The sequence below is a fragment of the Nicotiana attenuata genome, chromosome 6 (assembly GCF_001879085.1).
Source record: "Nicotiana attenuata strain UT chromosome 6, NIATTr2, whole genome shotgun sequence".
Lineage (NCBI taxonomy): Eukaryota > Viridiplantae > Streptophyta > Magnoliopsida > Solanales > Solanaceae > Nicotiana > Nicotiana attenuata.
In genome coordinates, this window is record NC_031994.1 from 59,517,251 (window position 1) to 59,533,116 (window position 15,866).

Consider the following 15,866-nt stretch of genomic DNA (forward strand, 5'->3'; position numbering starts at 1 on the left):
ATTGCTAAAGTGAATGCAATAAAAAAGAATATATGTATTCAGTAAGATTTTTGGGTTCTATTTGTCATTATGTCTTCTCTATCTTATCCGTTAAGAAAGTCGTATGTTACCGATTTAAAATGATAATCAATTCTCTCGTCTACTAAACAAAATATATTATTAACCTATTCTCCTAAAATTCCTCTATTTTTCTTCTTTTGCATTATGTTTCTCAGGTTTCCCTTTGTAAAATTCCCCCATCCCTATTTTCATTATAACTCCTATTTTATGTCTACTCCTTCCCCCCTCCCTTTTCCTTCTTGTGATGCGTATTTTTCTCTCGCATTAATTACCCTTTTAAATAACATAAATGTATGCTATTAATTAAACTAAATATCCTATTTAATAAAATAAAAAACTAACGCCTAGGAAGAAGGCAACGCTTCATGGTCAGTTGTTAAGAAAGATTGTTTCTAAGTTGCTTAGAGTTGCCACCGTTCCAAATGCCTACAAACAGTTCTCAACGTTTCATAATCCTCATTAACTGTCAAAATTGTAAGTTAATTAAATACTACACTTTTTATCACTTCAAACAATCATTTCTTTCTTCACTTGCGTGCTTGATACAACGGGGTTTTGCTAATCAATTTTTCGTGGCTATTGAGAGTAGCAGTCAAGAATCATAATGGAACATACCTATACTTCTCTTTTGTCTTTTGTGCGAATTACTGGAAATTTCTTGGTTCATTCTTTTCGATTCCTAAATCTGGTAATTTATTTTATTCACTTTCCGCTCTTTTCAGTTCTTGGTATCCTACACTTACTTAGTTTACAAGGTAATAGATATTCAAACTATCAAAAACCTATTGTTTTTATGTGTAATTGTTTACTCAACTATTTTTTTAATATTATTTTATAAATATATGATTTGACATACACGTGCACGTGCCGAGAAACTAGTAGTAAAAGATGTAAATAACAAACTCAAATAAAGTAGGAACCCTCAAAAATATAAAACCAGAGACTTCGACGACCAAGCCTAATTCCCAATTCACCTTCTTTCATCAACCATATTTCTAACAGAAATTGTAAATAGTTACGAAGTTGGTCACAGCAAACTCTCCCTCTCCTGCCAATGGCTGACAGTTCTAGTACCGCCAGTAGCACTGCCGCGTTCGTCGCTGACAGTTCTAGTACCACCAGCAGCACCGCCGCTTCTACGACGGCAAAGTCAAGAGAAACTAGAAGCTGGGCAGACGAAGCCGACGAGATAGATCAAACCGAGCAGTCTGAAAACGCTAGCGCCGAGACTGAAATTGGATCTCTACAAATTGACGAGTCCAAAAGAGTCAACAACTCCACTCTTGATGATCCAGAAGATTCCAGAATAGAAGCCGTACGCTTTTCCTCACTCAATTATAGCTTCATAAGTCGATTTGTTTTACTAGCAATAACTAAATTAGAGTTCAATTAATGAAATATAGGTTACATCTGGCGACACGTTGTACAAATCAGCGAAGAGATTTGAGGATTTGAACTTGTCTCCTGAGTTATTGAAGGGATTATATGTAGAGATGAAGTTTGAGCGACCTAGCAAAATTCAAGAGATTAGTTTACCCATGATTCTTACGCCGCCCTACAAGAATCTTATTGCTCAGGCTCATAATGGCTCTGGTAAAACTACTTGCTTTGTGCTTGGAATGTTGAGTCGGGTCGATCCGAAGCTTCGTGCCCCTCAAGCTCTCTGTATTTGTCCAACCAGAGAATTGGCTATTCAGGTTTGACATAAATGCTGTTTTTTATTTTCTTTTGGATTTAAGTTATATGCATGAGACTGTAATAAACTTTTTACACTAATATAATCTGTTGCCTGTTAGGTTACTTAACATTTGTTATAGATAATCAATCAATATCTTTAAATAGCGTTGCATGCAATTACCTTTTAAGTGAGTTATTTGTGTAAATATTTTTTACATCGTTTGTGCATGATACTTAAACTCCTTAGTGACTAAGGATTAGGCAGGTAGAGAAGAAATAATAAAGTTTCCTTTTTTTTTGTTTTCAGTTTCATTAGATTTTCAATCCAGTTTCATTGATCTAGGTAAATCTTTGGGTGCAATATTAATGTTAGCATTGGAGAATTAATTCGTAGCAGGATCAATTACTTTATTTTCTAATGAATCAATTCATTAGCTGAATAAAAAGTTTTGTGCAACCTTATGTGTGTCAGGTTATGCATGTGGTTTAGTTTATATATACCTGCTTTACTGCATATCTGTTTCCTTTTTTGAAAGAAAAGTGCTTCTACGCATCTATATTTTATAAACTTTTATCATGATGCCTGTAAGATTATGTTTTATGTGTTCTTGTATATAGTTTTTAAGATGGTTTCATTGATGACGCCAAATCTTCATATTTTATCTGGTTGTTTGCCATTTGGAGTGGTGGTTTAAACTATTTTTTTATGGGGAACTAGAATCAAATGGGGAGATAACCGTAGGAAGGATCTTTTTTAACGTCGTTACATTTCAAAGAAAAACTTAAGAAGATTCTTCATCATTCAAAAAAGAAACTTGAGAAGGTTTGGTATAAAATGGTGAAAAATGCTGCAGAATATGGAAGTGCTGTTGAAGATGGGGAAGTTCACTGGTATAACATCAGAGTTAGCTATCCCAGCAGATGCAGCCAACTACATACCAATTTCAAAGCGGCCACCTGTGTCAGCACAAGTAGTAATTGGCACACCTGGAACTATAAATAAGTGGGTGACGGCAAGGAAACTGGGCATGAGTTGCATGAAGATTCTTGTATTTGATGAAGCGGACCACATGTTGGCAGAGGTAATTGATTGACTATCAGCACTTACGATAGTTCCTTTGATTTTTTCCCTTTTTGTTCTTGCTAATGATTATACATGTATTCTTTTTTTTTAAAAAATGAGTTCTCTCTCTTCTTTTTTTTTGGTTGGTGTAAACATTTTGGATATAGCTTTTGGTTTCTTAGATGGATGGTAATGTTGAGCTTAATGAGCTAAATATTTGAATATTAAATTTTCCATCTTCATTTTTGGGGGGGAATTTGCTCTAAATGTTAACAGTTTGTGCTCTGACATTTTATCAATGATTTCCATTTTTTCCTGGGGATAAGTGTAAAAGCACATTCTTCTTATGGGTGCATTTGATCCTCTAGATTTCTTCGAGGTTACCAGAACTTGTTGCTGGGGGTGGGGTGGGTATTGTTATCCTTGCAGACAAATCTTTAGAAATTAAAACTTTTTTGCTGGGTGAGTGTATGCGTTACCTCTTTATTAGGGGGAAGAAGGAATTGACATACTAGAAGTAATCTCGAATGTAGTATGTAAAATTTTCACTTCCTGGATAATTTTTTTGTTTCATATGCCAGCTGGATTTTTCCGTGAAGATGAGGTTATCTTTCATGACCTGTCAAGTGTGCTATAAAAGGCAAGGCTCCATGTCACGGACTTCTTTGCTTTTGCCCAACAATGCAGGATTCTCACTGATTAACGGACCTATTATTAATGGAAACTGTAAAATGATTAGGAGGCAATTCATAATTCAGCCACCTCAGAGTTTATGTAAATTACGACATAGTTGGTAGGCGAGTTGTTTACTAGTCCAATACTTAATTTGAATTTGGAATTGACTGCTTATTGAAAAAGGAAAAGTATTGTCTACAGAAGATGAAGGCAGTCCAGTAAAATTAAGGCACTGTCTGAAATTCCTGCTCAGTATTTGATTGCTTATTGATGTTCTTCTTTGTGCACAGAGTGGTTTTCAGGATGATTCCATAAGAATAATGAAGGCAATTGTCAAAGCCAGCGTTGGCTGCCAGGTTGGTTAAAGTTTGGCCCTTGTGTTTTTCAAAATTCCAGTTAAAGTGGTGATGAATTCTTTTTTTTGGGTATATTGCTGCTACTTTTTTTGGTTTCCCACATGGTGTCCGCCTGTCCGGTACCTGCTTTCGGGGGGGGGGGGGTCTTAAAGCGCTCCCTACTAAAGAGGCTCCATTCTCTGAGCTCGAACATGAGACCTATGATGTTTATTGCTGCTGCTTGAATTGTAGTTCAGTTTGTAATAAGAGTCTGAAAAACTTCAGAGGTCACATGCAGGGTTGAGCCTTAGAGTAGCACATTGCATTATTACCTATTACAAAAAAAGTGGTTAATTTTTTTTTTACTACTACTAAACTTGTTGATTGTATAATTTTACCAAATATTATTCCTAGGGGTGTCAATGGTTCGGTTCGGCCGGTTATTTTATTAAATTTGTACCGTACTAATTTTTCGGTTATTCTATTATGTATAACCAAAATTTAACTTTCTGAAACCATCCCAATCATATCGGTTTCTCTTCGTTATCGGTACGGTTCGGTTAGTTTTCGGTTGTCTTTTTAATGTCATGTAAAAGCCACTAGTCGAAGTAGAATGCAATAACATAAGTTTCATAGGACTTCGCAAAACTCTAGACATTTTTACTGTTTAGAGGGTGATGAATTAAGAAAATATGAAAGATGGTCAGAGTATACATCTATCAACCATTCTATAGCAGTGTAAAAGAAACTAAGCAAAGACAAAGAAAATATAAATCACGCGAGTGGAAAGATATTAACCAAGCCGGGGCTCAAGAATAAAGTCTATAGAAGATTAAATATTCAAAAAGATAAATCTAAATCATACGAAAGGAAGCATATTTAACACATTGTAGTTTGTTACTCATAATCGCTAGGATACCTTGTGTCTTGCTAGTGAATATGCTGGAAATAAGTTAATTTCAATAGGAGGAGCATAATAGGTATGGGAATTAGGATTTTTGAGGTTAATTACTTGTTGGCTTGTAACCGTTTTAATAATTCCAACGCCCAAGGAAAAATTTAATACTTTATTATTTTTAAACTTAATATATAAATATATTTTCCATATGTAAATTTTTTCGGTACGGTTTGGTATTTTTTCGGTTTATTTTCATAAAATAAAAAATCTACCCTAATTATCTACCCGTCCGGGGTAGGTGTAAGGTCTGCGTACCCTCTACCCTCCCCAGACCCCACTAGTGGAATTAGTACTAGGTTATGTTGTTATACAAAACCTACCCTAATTATCGGTAAGGTTATAGATTTATAAAAAAACATACGATTTTATTAAAAGAAACCTTAAAATCGGTTCGGTGCGGTACGGTTCGGTCGGTTTAGAGATATCTATTGATACCCCTAGGCCCTAATTATTCCTTTACCGAGGTTTTTGAGCCACATCAACAAGGATGACTCATTTTGAAGATTACACTCAACTGGAAGACTTAATAGTTAATACCTGCTCTCCCCAGTAAACAAATGCTGTGCTATGCTAGAAGTGAGAACTTAGTTACAGTGTCAAATTGGAGAGCAAGGTTAAATGATGTGCTGTGGTGGTAGAAGTGAAATATTAGTTACTGGACTGAACTGTAGGGTAAGGTCTATGGCTTATCTATACTAGGGATACATAGGTTAAAAATTATCTTATCGACCACACATACCTCAAAGGAAAAGAGATACTTTTGCATAGCATACACGAATGTAGCATGTCAGAATTACAAATCAAATTGACACTTATTTTCTTTTAAATCACGGTGGTGTCCGGACAGCTCATTTGCACCTCTACTAATTCACTAGGTACTGCTCCCTCCTACCTACACAGGTACCATGTAAATCTTTCTACCAAAGGCTTAGATAGATGGGAAGAAACCACCTTGGTTTTTAGGCTACTAGGGTTTAAACCCATGTCTCCCATGGTCCGTTCTAGCTTCATGGACTGCTAAGTCACACCCTTATTAAATTGACATTATTTTGACATGGTAAATTCAAGTACTTAATATACTCTCGAGAAATTCAATAACTACATGAAAGATATAATCAGTCAGTCAATATTTGTTGCTCACAAGTAATAGATAGCAAGCATTATTTGTGTCGAGTTGTTGGTGTAGTTTTCACTAGTGTGCATCTTTCATTACATCCTCCGTAAATAGGGCATATAGAGCATGCAAAAGGGGAACGACTTTAGAGCAATTGAGGAGTACAAGTATAGACCCTTAAACCAAGCTGTTTCATGGATAATAGAAGAGAAGAAGAAGATGAGGGAAAATAGAAGAGGACAAGAGACCGAAAGGCGGATGGGGATTTGCTGCATACTTTAAGAAGGGTAAAGTTTAGTACCCAAGGAGCGTTAATGATGGATTCTTTTTGTTTTTTTCTTTTGGGGGTGGGGGCTTAATTACCTATTAACTGGGTAAGTTTTGCATTTCACAAGTCATAGTTTTTCTCATTCTTTTGTGGATAAATTTTTAGTATTTTATAGATGTAACTTTTTATTTCATTATGTTATTGGGAAAAAATCTTGGTACAGGATGTCACTGTCAAAGATTGTTTTTCTTATTGGGCATGTAGTAACACTGTCAGTCCCAGAACCTTGGAAGTGTGAAGCTTGAATCTTAGCATTTCTATTATGTGTTTTACTTGTATGTTTTACATATGCAGTTGAAGCCTGGTTTTGTGTGTGTGTACATGTGTATGCCATTGGTGGGAAGGAAGAGATAGTTCAGTTAGCATTGCAGATAAGAGAGAGAGGATTAGTCTCTGCTTATTGTTTTGGGTCTTTTGGTGGGGGGGGGGGGGGGTGATGTGCTCTTTTATGTCTTTTCTGATAAATTTCAACTTGTTATTGGAACTATACACTTGGAACTGCTGTTAGTTTAATATCAATAGTTGAATAGAGTTGTCAACACCAAGAAAAAGTAGTTCAGAAATGAGGGGCGAATATTGTAATGAATTTGATACGAGTCAGCCACTCTCTCAATGGAGATAATAAGCTGCATACAGGCTGATGTTATCTATGCCCTTCATGGAGGTTGCCAGGTTCCGCGTTCCAAAACTGACCAATTAATAATTATTTCTTGCTTTGAAGTACAACTGATAATATACATTGCATTTGCAGCTGCAAAATAAAAAAGAGAAGCAAAATTCCTTTGTCTTTATCTCACATGTAAAAAGGAATAGTGGCTGCCGCATGTTTCCTTCTTATTTACGCCATGGGCTAGGATTGGAACTAGAATACTACTTCTAGCAATGTCTAACTTCACCTTCCTCATTTAGTGAGTAACTGAGTATAGTCTGAGGCTTAAATTAAAGTGCAATTCATGGAGCTGGTTAACACCTGAGTTTATCTTAGGTAAGAAAGCGATGGGATGAGAAGGGCGTCTGCGTCTGCGCTAAGTTTTTGTTTATAATACATTCTTCTCGCTAAGCTTCCATCATCGGGCTATTCTTTAGAAAAAAAAATTGATGTTAAAATTTACCTTATCAATATTTTTTTTTTAAATATTTGACTTTTCTTTTTTATCATTTTAATTTTTAGGTGCTTCTGTTTTCTGCAACGTTTGGGGAAAGTGTCAAAGCATTTGTGACAAAAATTGTTAGAGATCTTTTCGTGAAAGATTATAACCAAATGTTTGTGAAGAAAGAAGAACTTTCGCTGGATTCAGTGAAGCAGTATAAAGTGCAGTGTCCGGATGAACTTTCAAAAGTCATGGTGATTAAAGACAAAATTCTTGAACTAGGACAGAAGGTGGGGCAAACAATTATATTTGTTCGTACAAGAAACAGTGCGAGTATGTTGCATACATCATTGGTGGACTATGGCTATGAAGTGACAACAATTCAAGGGGCTCTTAAGCAAGAAGATAGAGACAAAATAATCAAAGAGTTCAAAGAAGGATTGACACAAGTTCTTATATCAACTGATCTTCTTGCTCGTGGATTTGATCAATCGCAGGTAACTTTAGATTTTAATCTTCCCAGTTGTCAGTCATATATGATATAAAATTAAGGTTCTTCGTGTAACTTCATTCATAGCAATGATGTTTTATTTCTGTAAATGCTTTCTTGATTTCTGTTTTGGTGGCTAACATTTTGAATTCCTAAAAGCTACTACAAAATATATGCAGGTTAATTTGGTGGTTAATTATGATCTCCCTGTAAGACATGAGAGTCCATCAGAGCCAGATCATGAGGTATACTTGCATCGGATTGGTAGAGCAGGGCGTTTTGGCCGCAAAGGTAATATGTTTCCACTTTTTTATGCATCTTCCCTGCTCTTGTTTGTCTCTCTTGGCGTATTTATCATTCTGTATCACTTACATATTGTTTTTATAGAGTTATTTAAGAGACCTCCCTCCAGGTTTCACTTCGTCGCACTAACTTCCCTTGTGGTTTATAATATTACCGTTGCCTCCCTTATTTTGATTTTCTTGTAACAATTCTCTAAATCTATTTGTCATTAAATTTAAATAATTTACGATTGATAGATTGCCCTTTCTTAATATTAAACTCTTCCAATTAATTAATTCAATGAAATTATCTTAATTGACAAGTTCTTTTGAAATAAAAAAAAAATGCAATCTATACTTAGCTTCTCCAGCCGTTAATATTTGGGTTGTTTTCTTTTATAATAATGTAGTAGAAGAGTCTTTGGATTTGGGGACGTTGTAATCCTCTTGCAAGGAAACATTATGTAGAGTGATTCTTCCGCTCTTGGTTCCCATCCCTTTTAACTTTGGAAAATATGGTTTTCTATCTTCTTTATGTCTCGATAAAGTTTGGTTATTTTCTTTTGCTAAATCTTGATTGGAACTCTCATTGGTAATACTTTAATGAATATGCCTATCCATAATTTCTGAAATGGGTGAGTTTTGCGCTACTGGTCATGTTCATGTTCTGGATAATATTGAAGTATGAAGATTCCTTCATTTGTCGGTGGCCATGATGGTAGTAGTTCAGAACACTGAAGAACTAGCCTAGGGTATTAGGAGTATGTTTTTCTAATTATATGAGAAATTAAAGAAAAGATATTTATAACATTAATCAAACAAGTTTAATATTAAAAAGGGTAAATTGATCACATTGTAATTAGTTTGTATTAATGATAAGTAGTTTAAAACAGCAACAACAACAAAACAACCCAGTGAATCACAATTGTTACGAAAATGAAAATAAGGGAGGCAAACTTAATATTGCAAAACTATAAGGAAGGTTAGTATGATGAAGCAAAACCTCGAAGGAGTCTCTAAATTATCCCATTTATATATGTTATATTATGTTATGATACTAGCAAAAGAGAGTATGTACAGTATCCGTCATAGAAAAGAGAATATGTACAGTGTCCGTCATAGAAAAGGGAGTATGTACAGTGTCCATGGTGCATTTCTCGAGAGCATTAAAAAATATACTGATATGAACGAAGATGAAGAAATAAAGGAAATCTACTTGAAAATAATGACAAATTCATAATAACCAACAGACACACTTTTAGCCTGCAAGTACTGAGACGTACGGTCTTGAAAAGGCGAGTCTAGTCTTAAGCATTAATTGAAAGGTTGTTATCCTTTTAGGAGTTCACAATGAAATCCCCTTAAGAACCTAGATATACATGGGGAAGAAGCACTTCAACTTTCTCAAAAAAAAAAAAGGCACTTCAAAATATGTATTCTGAAAATTTCTAGAATGCTCTTGTTAGCATGAAAATTCTCAAGTTGTCCAATTAAAAAATCATTTTGTATGTACTCGCAAAAAACGTCCACTGTAACATGAATACAAATTTGTATTCTGAATATTTATAGACTGCTTTTGTTAGTATGAAAATTCTCTAGTTTTCCAATTAAAAAATCATTCTTTATGTACTCGCAAAGAAAGTCCACTGCGACATGAAAACAAGTATTTATTCCTTAACATACTCTTCTTTTTTTCCTTTCTTTTTTAGTAGTGCTCGAATTTCCATTTAAAATTCTAGTGCTTAACATTATAGAGATAAGACCATCAGTAACGCGCTTCCAAGCACAGTGAAAAGACCATAACCAACGGGAAGTGAGGCTTAGTGTCAAGCAAAAGAAATGGTGGACTGTAAGTGCATAAATTAGTGCAAGAGTAAGGCGTTTGCCATGTGACATAGGAGCAGCATTGGTTCTCTGTAGATTGTTGGCTTCCCATGAAAGAGAAAACCTTCTTAATATGTGGCGAACTGCAATAGATCAACATTTGCAAAATAAATGTTCTCTTCCGTAGTTCTGTAATAGCCAATGGTTATGGTGTCTCCTTGAAGTGAAGGACTAAGCTTTAGGATCTGAAAGGGAGGGTCAATAACCTATCCAAATACAGAGTTCACTCTACACGATAGAATCTAGTAGTTTTCTTTTCTCATTAGGAGATGAGGAACCAAATGGATAATGCAATGTGCAAACCCTTTTGCTGAGTGCTCATTGTTAAAGGGATGACTGGATATATATTTGTTGCCTGTAGGAAAATAAATTAAGAGAGAACAGATAAGAGACAAATTTGTGCTAATTCCTTTGGTATTAGAATACAATTGAAATGAGCCATGTATAAATATTACCTAGTTTATGCAACATGCTTAATATGACTTCCCTTTTGTGTTGAGCAGGTGCCATATTCAACTTGCTCTGCGATGACCGAGACAACATGCTGATGTCAAAGATTGAGAACCATTTCAATAGTCAAGTGACTGAGGCATGTATCTACTGTTTGTGTTACTGCATTTCGGGCTTTGCTTTGTGACCATTTAGGATTCTGCCTACGATTTTTGTACGGTTAGGTCATACCTGCTTAAAGGTGCTTAGCATGCTCCGCTTATGTTCACTGAACTAAGGCTGGAAATATAGTACTCCCTCTCTCCCAATTTATGCGTCATACTCTTCTTTTTAGTCTGTCCCAAAAAGAATGTCATAATTCGACTTTAAACTTCCCCTTTTATCCTTGATGAGATAATTTAAAGCCACACAAAATTTCTACGGTTTGTTTTAGACCACAAGTTTCAAAAGTCTTTTTTTCTTTCTTAAACTCCTGCGCAGTCAAACACGGCCATATAAATTGGGACGGAAGGAGTAACATGATTAACTACAGGTTTGGCAAATTTGTGGCCTGAAAATAGTTTAAGAGTATATTATCCCTCTTAATTCAAGAGATTGGAAAACCTACCCCTTAGAATTTCCCCACTTTATGTGTGTGTGGGGGTGGTTTCTTTCTTCTTTTTTTTTTCCGGGAGGGTTGGGGGTTGCAAATTCACTATTGTAAAAGCTAAGTGTTCTTCCAGTATGATACATTTCCAAGTGATATGTGTGTGCAGAATCAATTCAAGATAAAAGCAAGATGAATAAAGCATTTAGCATTATGGTCAAATGCAACATTTGTTGTATGCTATTCACCAAAAAGAAAAAAGGCTGGCCACTTTCTCATTAAAAAAAAAGGGAAAAGAAACATCTTCCAGGGAAAAAGGGTATAGAGTATTTTTCTTAATTTGATAAGGTGTTCAAGAGTTGCTCTATTTGGTGGGGGGGGGGGGGGGGGGGTTTCCCCATTTTTTGTTTAAGTAGAATTGTTTTGTATGATATACATTGCTGTGATCTGCATATTATGTAAAAGACAGTAGATTATAAACTCTGGTCAAAATAGTGGTCAATCACTATTTTATACTAGAGAGATGCCATTCCAAATTTGCCCTTCCTGAATATTTGGCAATTTAGGTTTTGATTCCATGAATTTGGATTTTAGGATAATTCAATACAGCTGGGTTACGTCTTTACAATGACCATGGCTTGTCATGACTTGTATGACCCATTGTGTCACAACAACTTTCTTATGGCATCTTGAGTGCTGCTTGAGAAAATATATACTTGCTTATGAGATATGGCATGGTAAACTTCAGAGATAATTTTTCTCTATAGTAGAATGCCAACATAGTTGAGCTTTAACTGCTTGAATTATTTTTCAGTTTTGGTATAATTCCCCATGTCCTTGGCCATGGGCAAAACATTAAACTCAGGTTGGTTGTTTCATGTTCGTTATGCAGATCGCCTCATGGAAAAGTGAGGAGGATTTTGAGAATGCTCTGAAGAAAGCTGGCTTGCTCTAAGTTGAGTAGAATGTACCTTTTGTTGGTCAACAGATCTCAGGAGGTGGATGCACTATCTGTATTTCGCTGAAGCAGCATCAGCGAAACAGACTGTAAATTGATGGCATGTATTTGGCTATTTGGTCTTGTCAGGGTGTTTTTTTCTTCCTGTCTTGGTAAATATGTTCTATTCATTTTCTCCTCAACTATTTTGAGTAAAACAGACTGGTAATGCTTGGAAATGGCTTTTGTACTGTTGAAACATCATAGGCCTAGAGTGCTCCTGAAATGCAGAGGTATCATTGTTCATAATTGATTGCTGTCAGGTTCACTTTCTATTTTCAATTTGGCGGTTCAACAATCTTTATCTGATGTAAAAGAGATTGTACATTGCAAATAATGCAAGTCAAGTGTAGGTATCTTCAGTGGTTGAATCCTGCCTTGTAAGAAGACTTTGGAGAAAGACTTGTGTTTTCTGTTTGTGAGGGTAGATGATCTGTGAGTGACCTCCAGGTATCTGAGATTTGAAGCTTATGTGTTCTATTCTGCATATGGAATTAGAACCGGGATGTTCCGATGCGGGAAAAAATCTTTTTAAAGGGCATCTCGGCGAAAGAGGACTGAGAACCATAAGGCGAGCGCCACCTACCGTAGCTACACTGGCCCGACCATAGAAAAATGGGCCAGGGCTCGATCCTGCACAGTTCAGACCAGCTAGTATCTGTTTAATTTACTTAATGCACTCACAAGCCTTCGCAAACACCATGATCGTGATTTGATCATCATTAGGTGGTGAGAAAGAAATTTTATTCTTTTTTAAGTTGCTAGATTCTAAATTAATAATTTGTATATATTGAAATAATTTTTTGAGACAAATACGCGATTTGAATCATATTTACTGGTTCAGTCGAATTCAGTAGCTGACACTATAGCTCCGTCCCCGTCTCTAACGTATTATGGAACTCTGCTACCTGGGAAAATGCTTGTGGCAAATTTATCCTTAAGGCTGCTCTTTCATTTATCAGTAAGAATATTCTCTCTTTCAAGCTTAAGTGGAATCTTACAGTTGTTGCTTACTTTCATCTACAACCTCGGATTCACCTTAATTGGTCGGAGAATTAATTACCATCCGCGGCTTGCTGGCACCCATCAAAGACAAGGCTAAGGGGGCATGCACATGTTAATGAAAGTTGTTAAGATAATAGCCAAAACAATACTCTATAAAGTTAAGGTAAATGGAATTTAGCAACAATTACAGATCTAAATTTTATTCAAACCATATCAACTTTTTCTATTTTTCTATTCGGACTCGCACTTTTAAGGAATTTATTCTTTTGGCCAGATATGTAACAAGCTTGGTCGGAACTCCATTTATTCTACTGTTGCTAACTTGCTATAGTTCTATGTTTTAAGATATATTTAGCTCTTTCACCGAATACTCTGCAACAGTAAGCGTTACCGAAAATATATTTTTTTTATTTAAAAAAATCAATAATTAAGGGATCACGATTTAACCGCAATACAATAAGTTCATATTGCTTTACAGCTTGTTTGGATGGTTGTTCTCCATTGTATCGTATTGTATTGTTAACTCAAAACAGTGTTTGTTTTGATTGTTTCATTAAAATTGGTTGTATTGTATGGTTAAATCCATTGTTCTGGAACAATAAAATCCCTTTTTTGAAACAACCGATTTGGTGTGGTGGGGATTGTTTCCTATTTTTCTTTTCAATTATGCTCTAACTTATTACTCACAATTCTATTTAACCTTTTGCTTTTTTTGCTATTTTAACTTTAATTCTCCAACCTATAGCCTACTTTGTTTTTTTTCAGAACTTCTGCTGCCAACATTAAAAGGTGTTTTGCCGCCTTCTGTTTTATTTTTTCTCCTAATTTGCTTTTAACTCAATTCTAATTAGCTGTGCTCCTTTGTTTTGCCTTCTTCTGTCTCGCTCCTTTGTTCTGCTTTCTTAAGGTGTTTTGCCTTCTTCTGTTTTGTTTTTTAAAATTATTTTTATGCATAACTTTGATAAATTTAATATTTAAACAATTGAGGGTATGTTAGTAAACTTATCAGTTACAGTACAGTACGATACAGTCAAACCAAACATCAAAATATTATTTAATAATAACAAACAATACAATCTATCCAAACATTATATTCATAAAACGATATGATACAATACGATACAATACAATACAATACAGTACAGTACAGTTGAGGGTATGTTAGTAAACTTATCAGTTACAGTACAGTACGATACAGTCAAACCAAACAGCAAAATATTATTTAATAATAACAAACAATACAATCTATCCAAACATTGTATTCATAAAACGATATGATACAATACGATACAATACAATACAATACATTATAAAACGATGGGGAACAATGATCCAAACATAGTGTTAGTTTCATCTTTCATGTTCACTAACAACGCTACCCAAATTCGTTTTTGAAAGAATTATAAGAAAATACACATGACTTCACACCATAATAAAAAATGGTCCATGTTTTTAAGTTTTACCCGACCTAGCCCATATTGTACGTATATTGAAAACAGTAGCTCTTGCAAATTCAAAATATGTGTTCTTACAACCATTGCTTCTAAAAGCTATGTAGTTAAATTTGTGTTCTCACAACCATTGCTTTCACTCTCTATTCTTGTCACATCTTTTACATATGCTTCAAGGGACCGTCCACCATTACTGCTTCTCCCCCTATGTCACCTGGTTGCAATGTAAAAAAATTGAAGTGTAGAAGTCCACCAATGAAGGCCATTCAAAACTTTAGTTTCGAAAATAGGGCTTTTTGAGTTTGTTAGTTGTTTGGATTGGCGGTTGTTCCAATTGATTGAAAATATCAAAAGGAGTTCAAAATTTAAATTTGAAGTGATTTGGAGTAGATTTGAGCAAGATTTGAGTTAAATTTCAGAAAAGACGCAAGGAAGAAGACGAAATCAATCTTTTGTATAATTATGTATAATCTTGTATAATAGTGTATATGAGTGTATAAACACATAATATAGACTATTATACACTTTTATACACCTTTATACAAGCGTCCGTAGACGAACTTCTTCCACGATTTTCAGTTGCAATTCTTGTTCAAAACCAGTCCAAATCTCCATTAAATGACTTCAAATTTTATATACAACCTCCTTATACTATTTCTAACAAGTCTAAATAATACCCACTCCAAATTTCTCACAAAATCAAATCCAGAATTTAAACCCACATAATTAAGCTTGTTAAAAATTTAATTTTCACCACCCAAATGGATTTGGTTTGTTGAACTAATATTTGAGTCACAGTTACTGATTCGAAAATTAACTTAAAAGCTTGAGCAATCTTTTTTAAAAATTAAATAGTAATTTTGAGAACCTATTGGAGTTAGATGTTGAATCTTAGCCTATTATTTTAGGCTAGTTGATTGTAAATTGAAATATGGGCTATAATTGAAAAGTAGGGAGCCCAAATATTGTTCTTATGTAAAATTTTCACTTGTTTTTTCATACTTTCCTGCAAAGTATGTGCAAAAATATTTTTCCTGAAAAACTGCAACTGGATACTGGCAAATCATGCGAACAATAATTATTTTCTTTTTTCTTTACTATCTTTCACTGATGACTGTACCTATATATATATATATATATATGAATATTTTTTTTTTAAAAACATTCAAATACATAGATTTTGTCTTCTTCTAAAGCGCTCTTCACAATAAATTGAGATTCGAAATATTTAAAATGGAAAAATAATACTACCAGATATCTGTAGATATACTATGAGCATTTAACCCTATGTTTGCAAGCCCACTTCACCGGAGGTTTAGGTAAATAACAAAACGAATAAATTATACACTGAGTCAACAAGTGAGATTGCATTCTCATTTATTTATTATGAGATATTATTATTTACATATTTTTTGTATCAA

The 15,866-nt window shown here is 34.7% G+C and overlaps 1 protein-coding gene across 1 annotated transcript; it reads left to right on the forward strand.

Annotated features, from left to right (window-relative positions):
- Positions 987 to 12,360, forward strand: LOC109227065 (DEAD-box ATP-dependent RNA helicase 38-like). The gene is made up of 8 exons (XM_019392066.1): positions 987 to 1,375; positions 1,464 to 1,757; positions 2,592 to 2,819; positions 3,766 to 3,831; positions 7,382 to 7,798; positions 7,971 to 8,082; positions 10,460 to 10,545; positions 11,885 to 12,360. Exons 1-8 carry the CDS (start codon positions 1,115 to 1,117, stop codon positions 11,945 to 11,947), a joined length of 1,527 nt encoding a protein of 508 aa, XP_019247611.1. The 5' UTR covers positions 987 to 1,114; the 3' UTR covers positions 11,948 to 12,360.

Bases quoted from the DNA above. Each gene is read 5' to 3' on its own strand.
- LOC109227065 (XM_019392066.1), top strand. From the start codon at position 1,115: ATGGCTGACAGTTCTAGTACCGCCAGTAGCACTGCCGCGTTCGTCGCT. The intron at 8,083-10,459 runs GTAATATGTTTC...TGTGTTGAGCAG, and splicing joins AGGGCGTTTTGGCCGCAAAG to GTGCCATATTCAACTTGCTC. The intron at 10,546-11,884 runs GCATGTATCTAC...TTCGTTATGCAG, and splicing joins TCAATAGTCAAGTGACTGAG to ATCGCCTCATGGAAAAGTGA.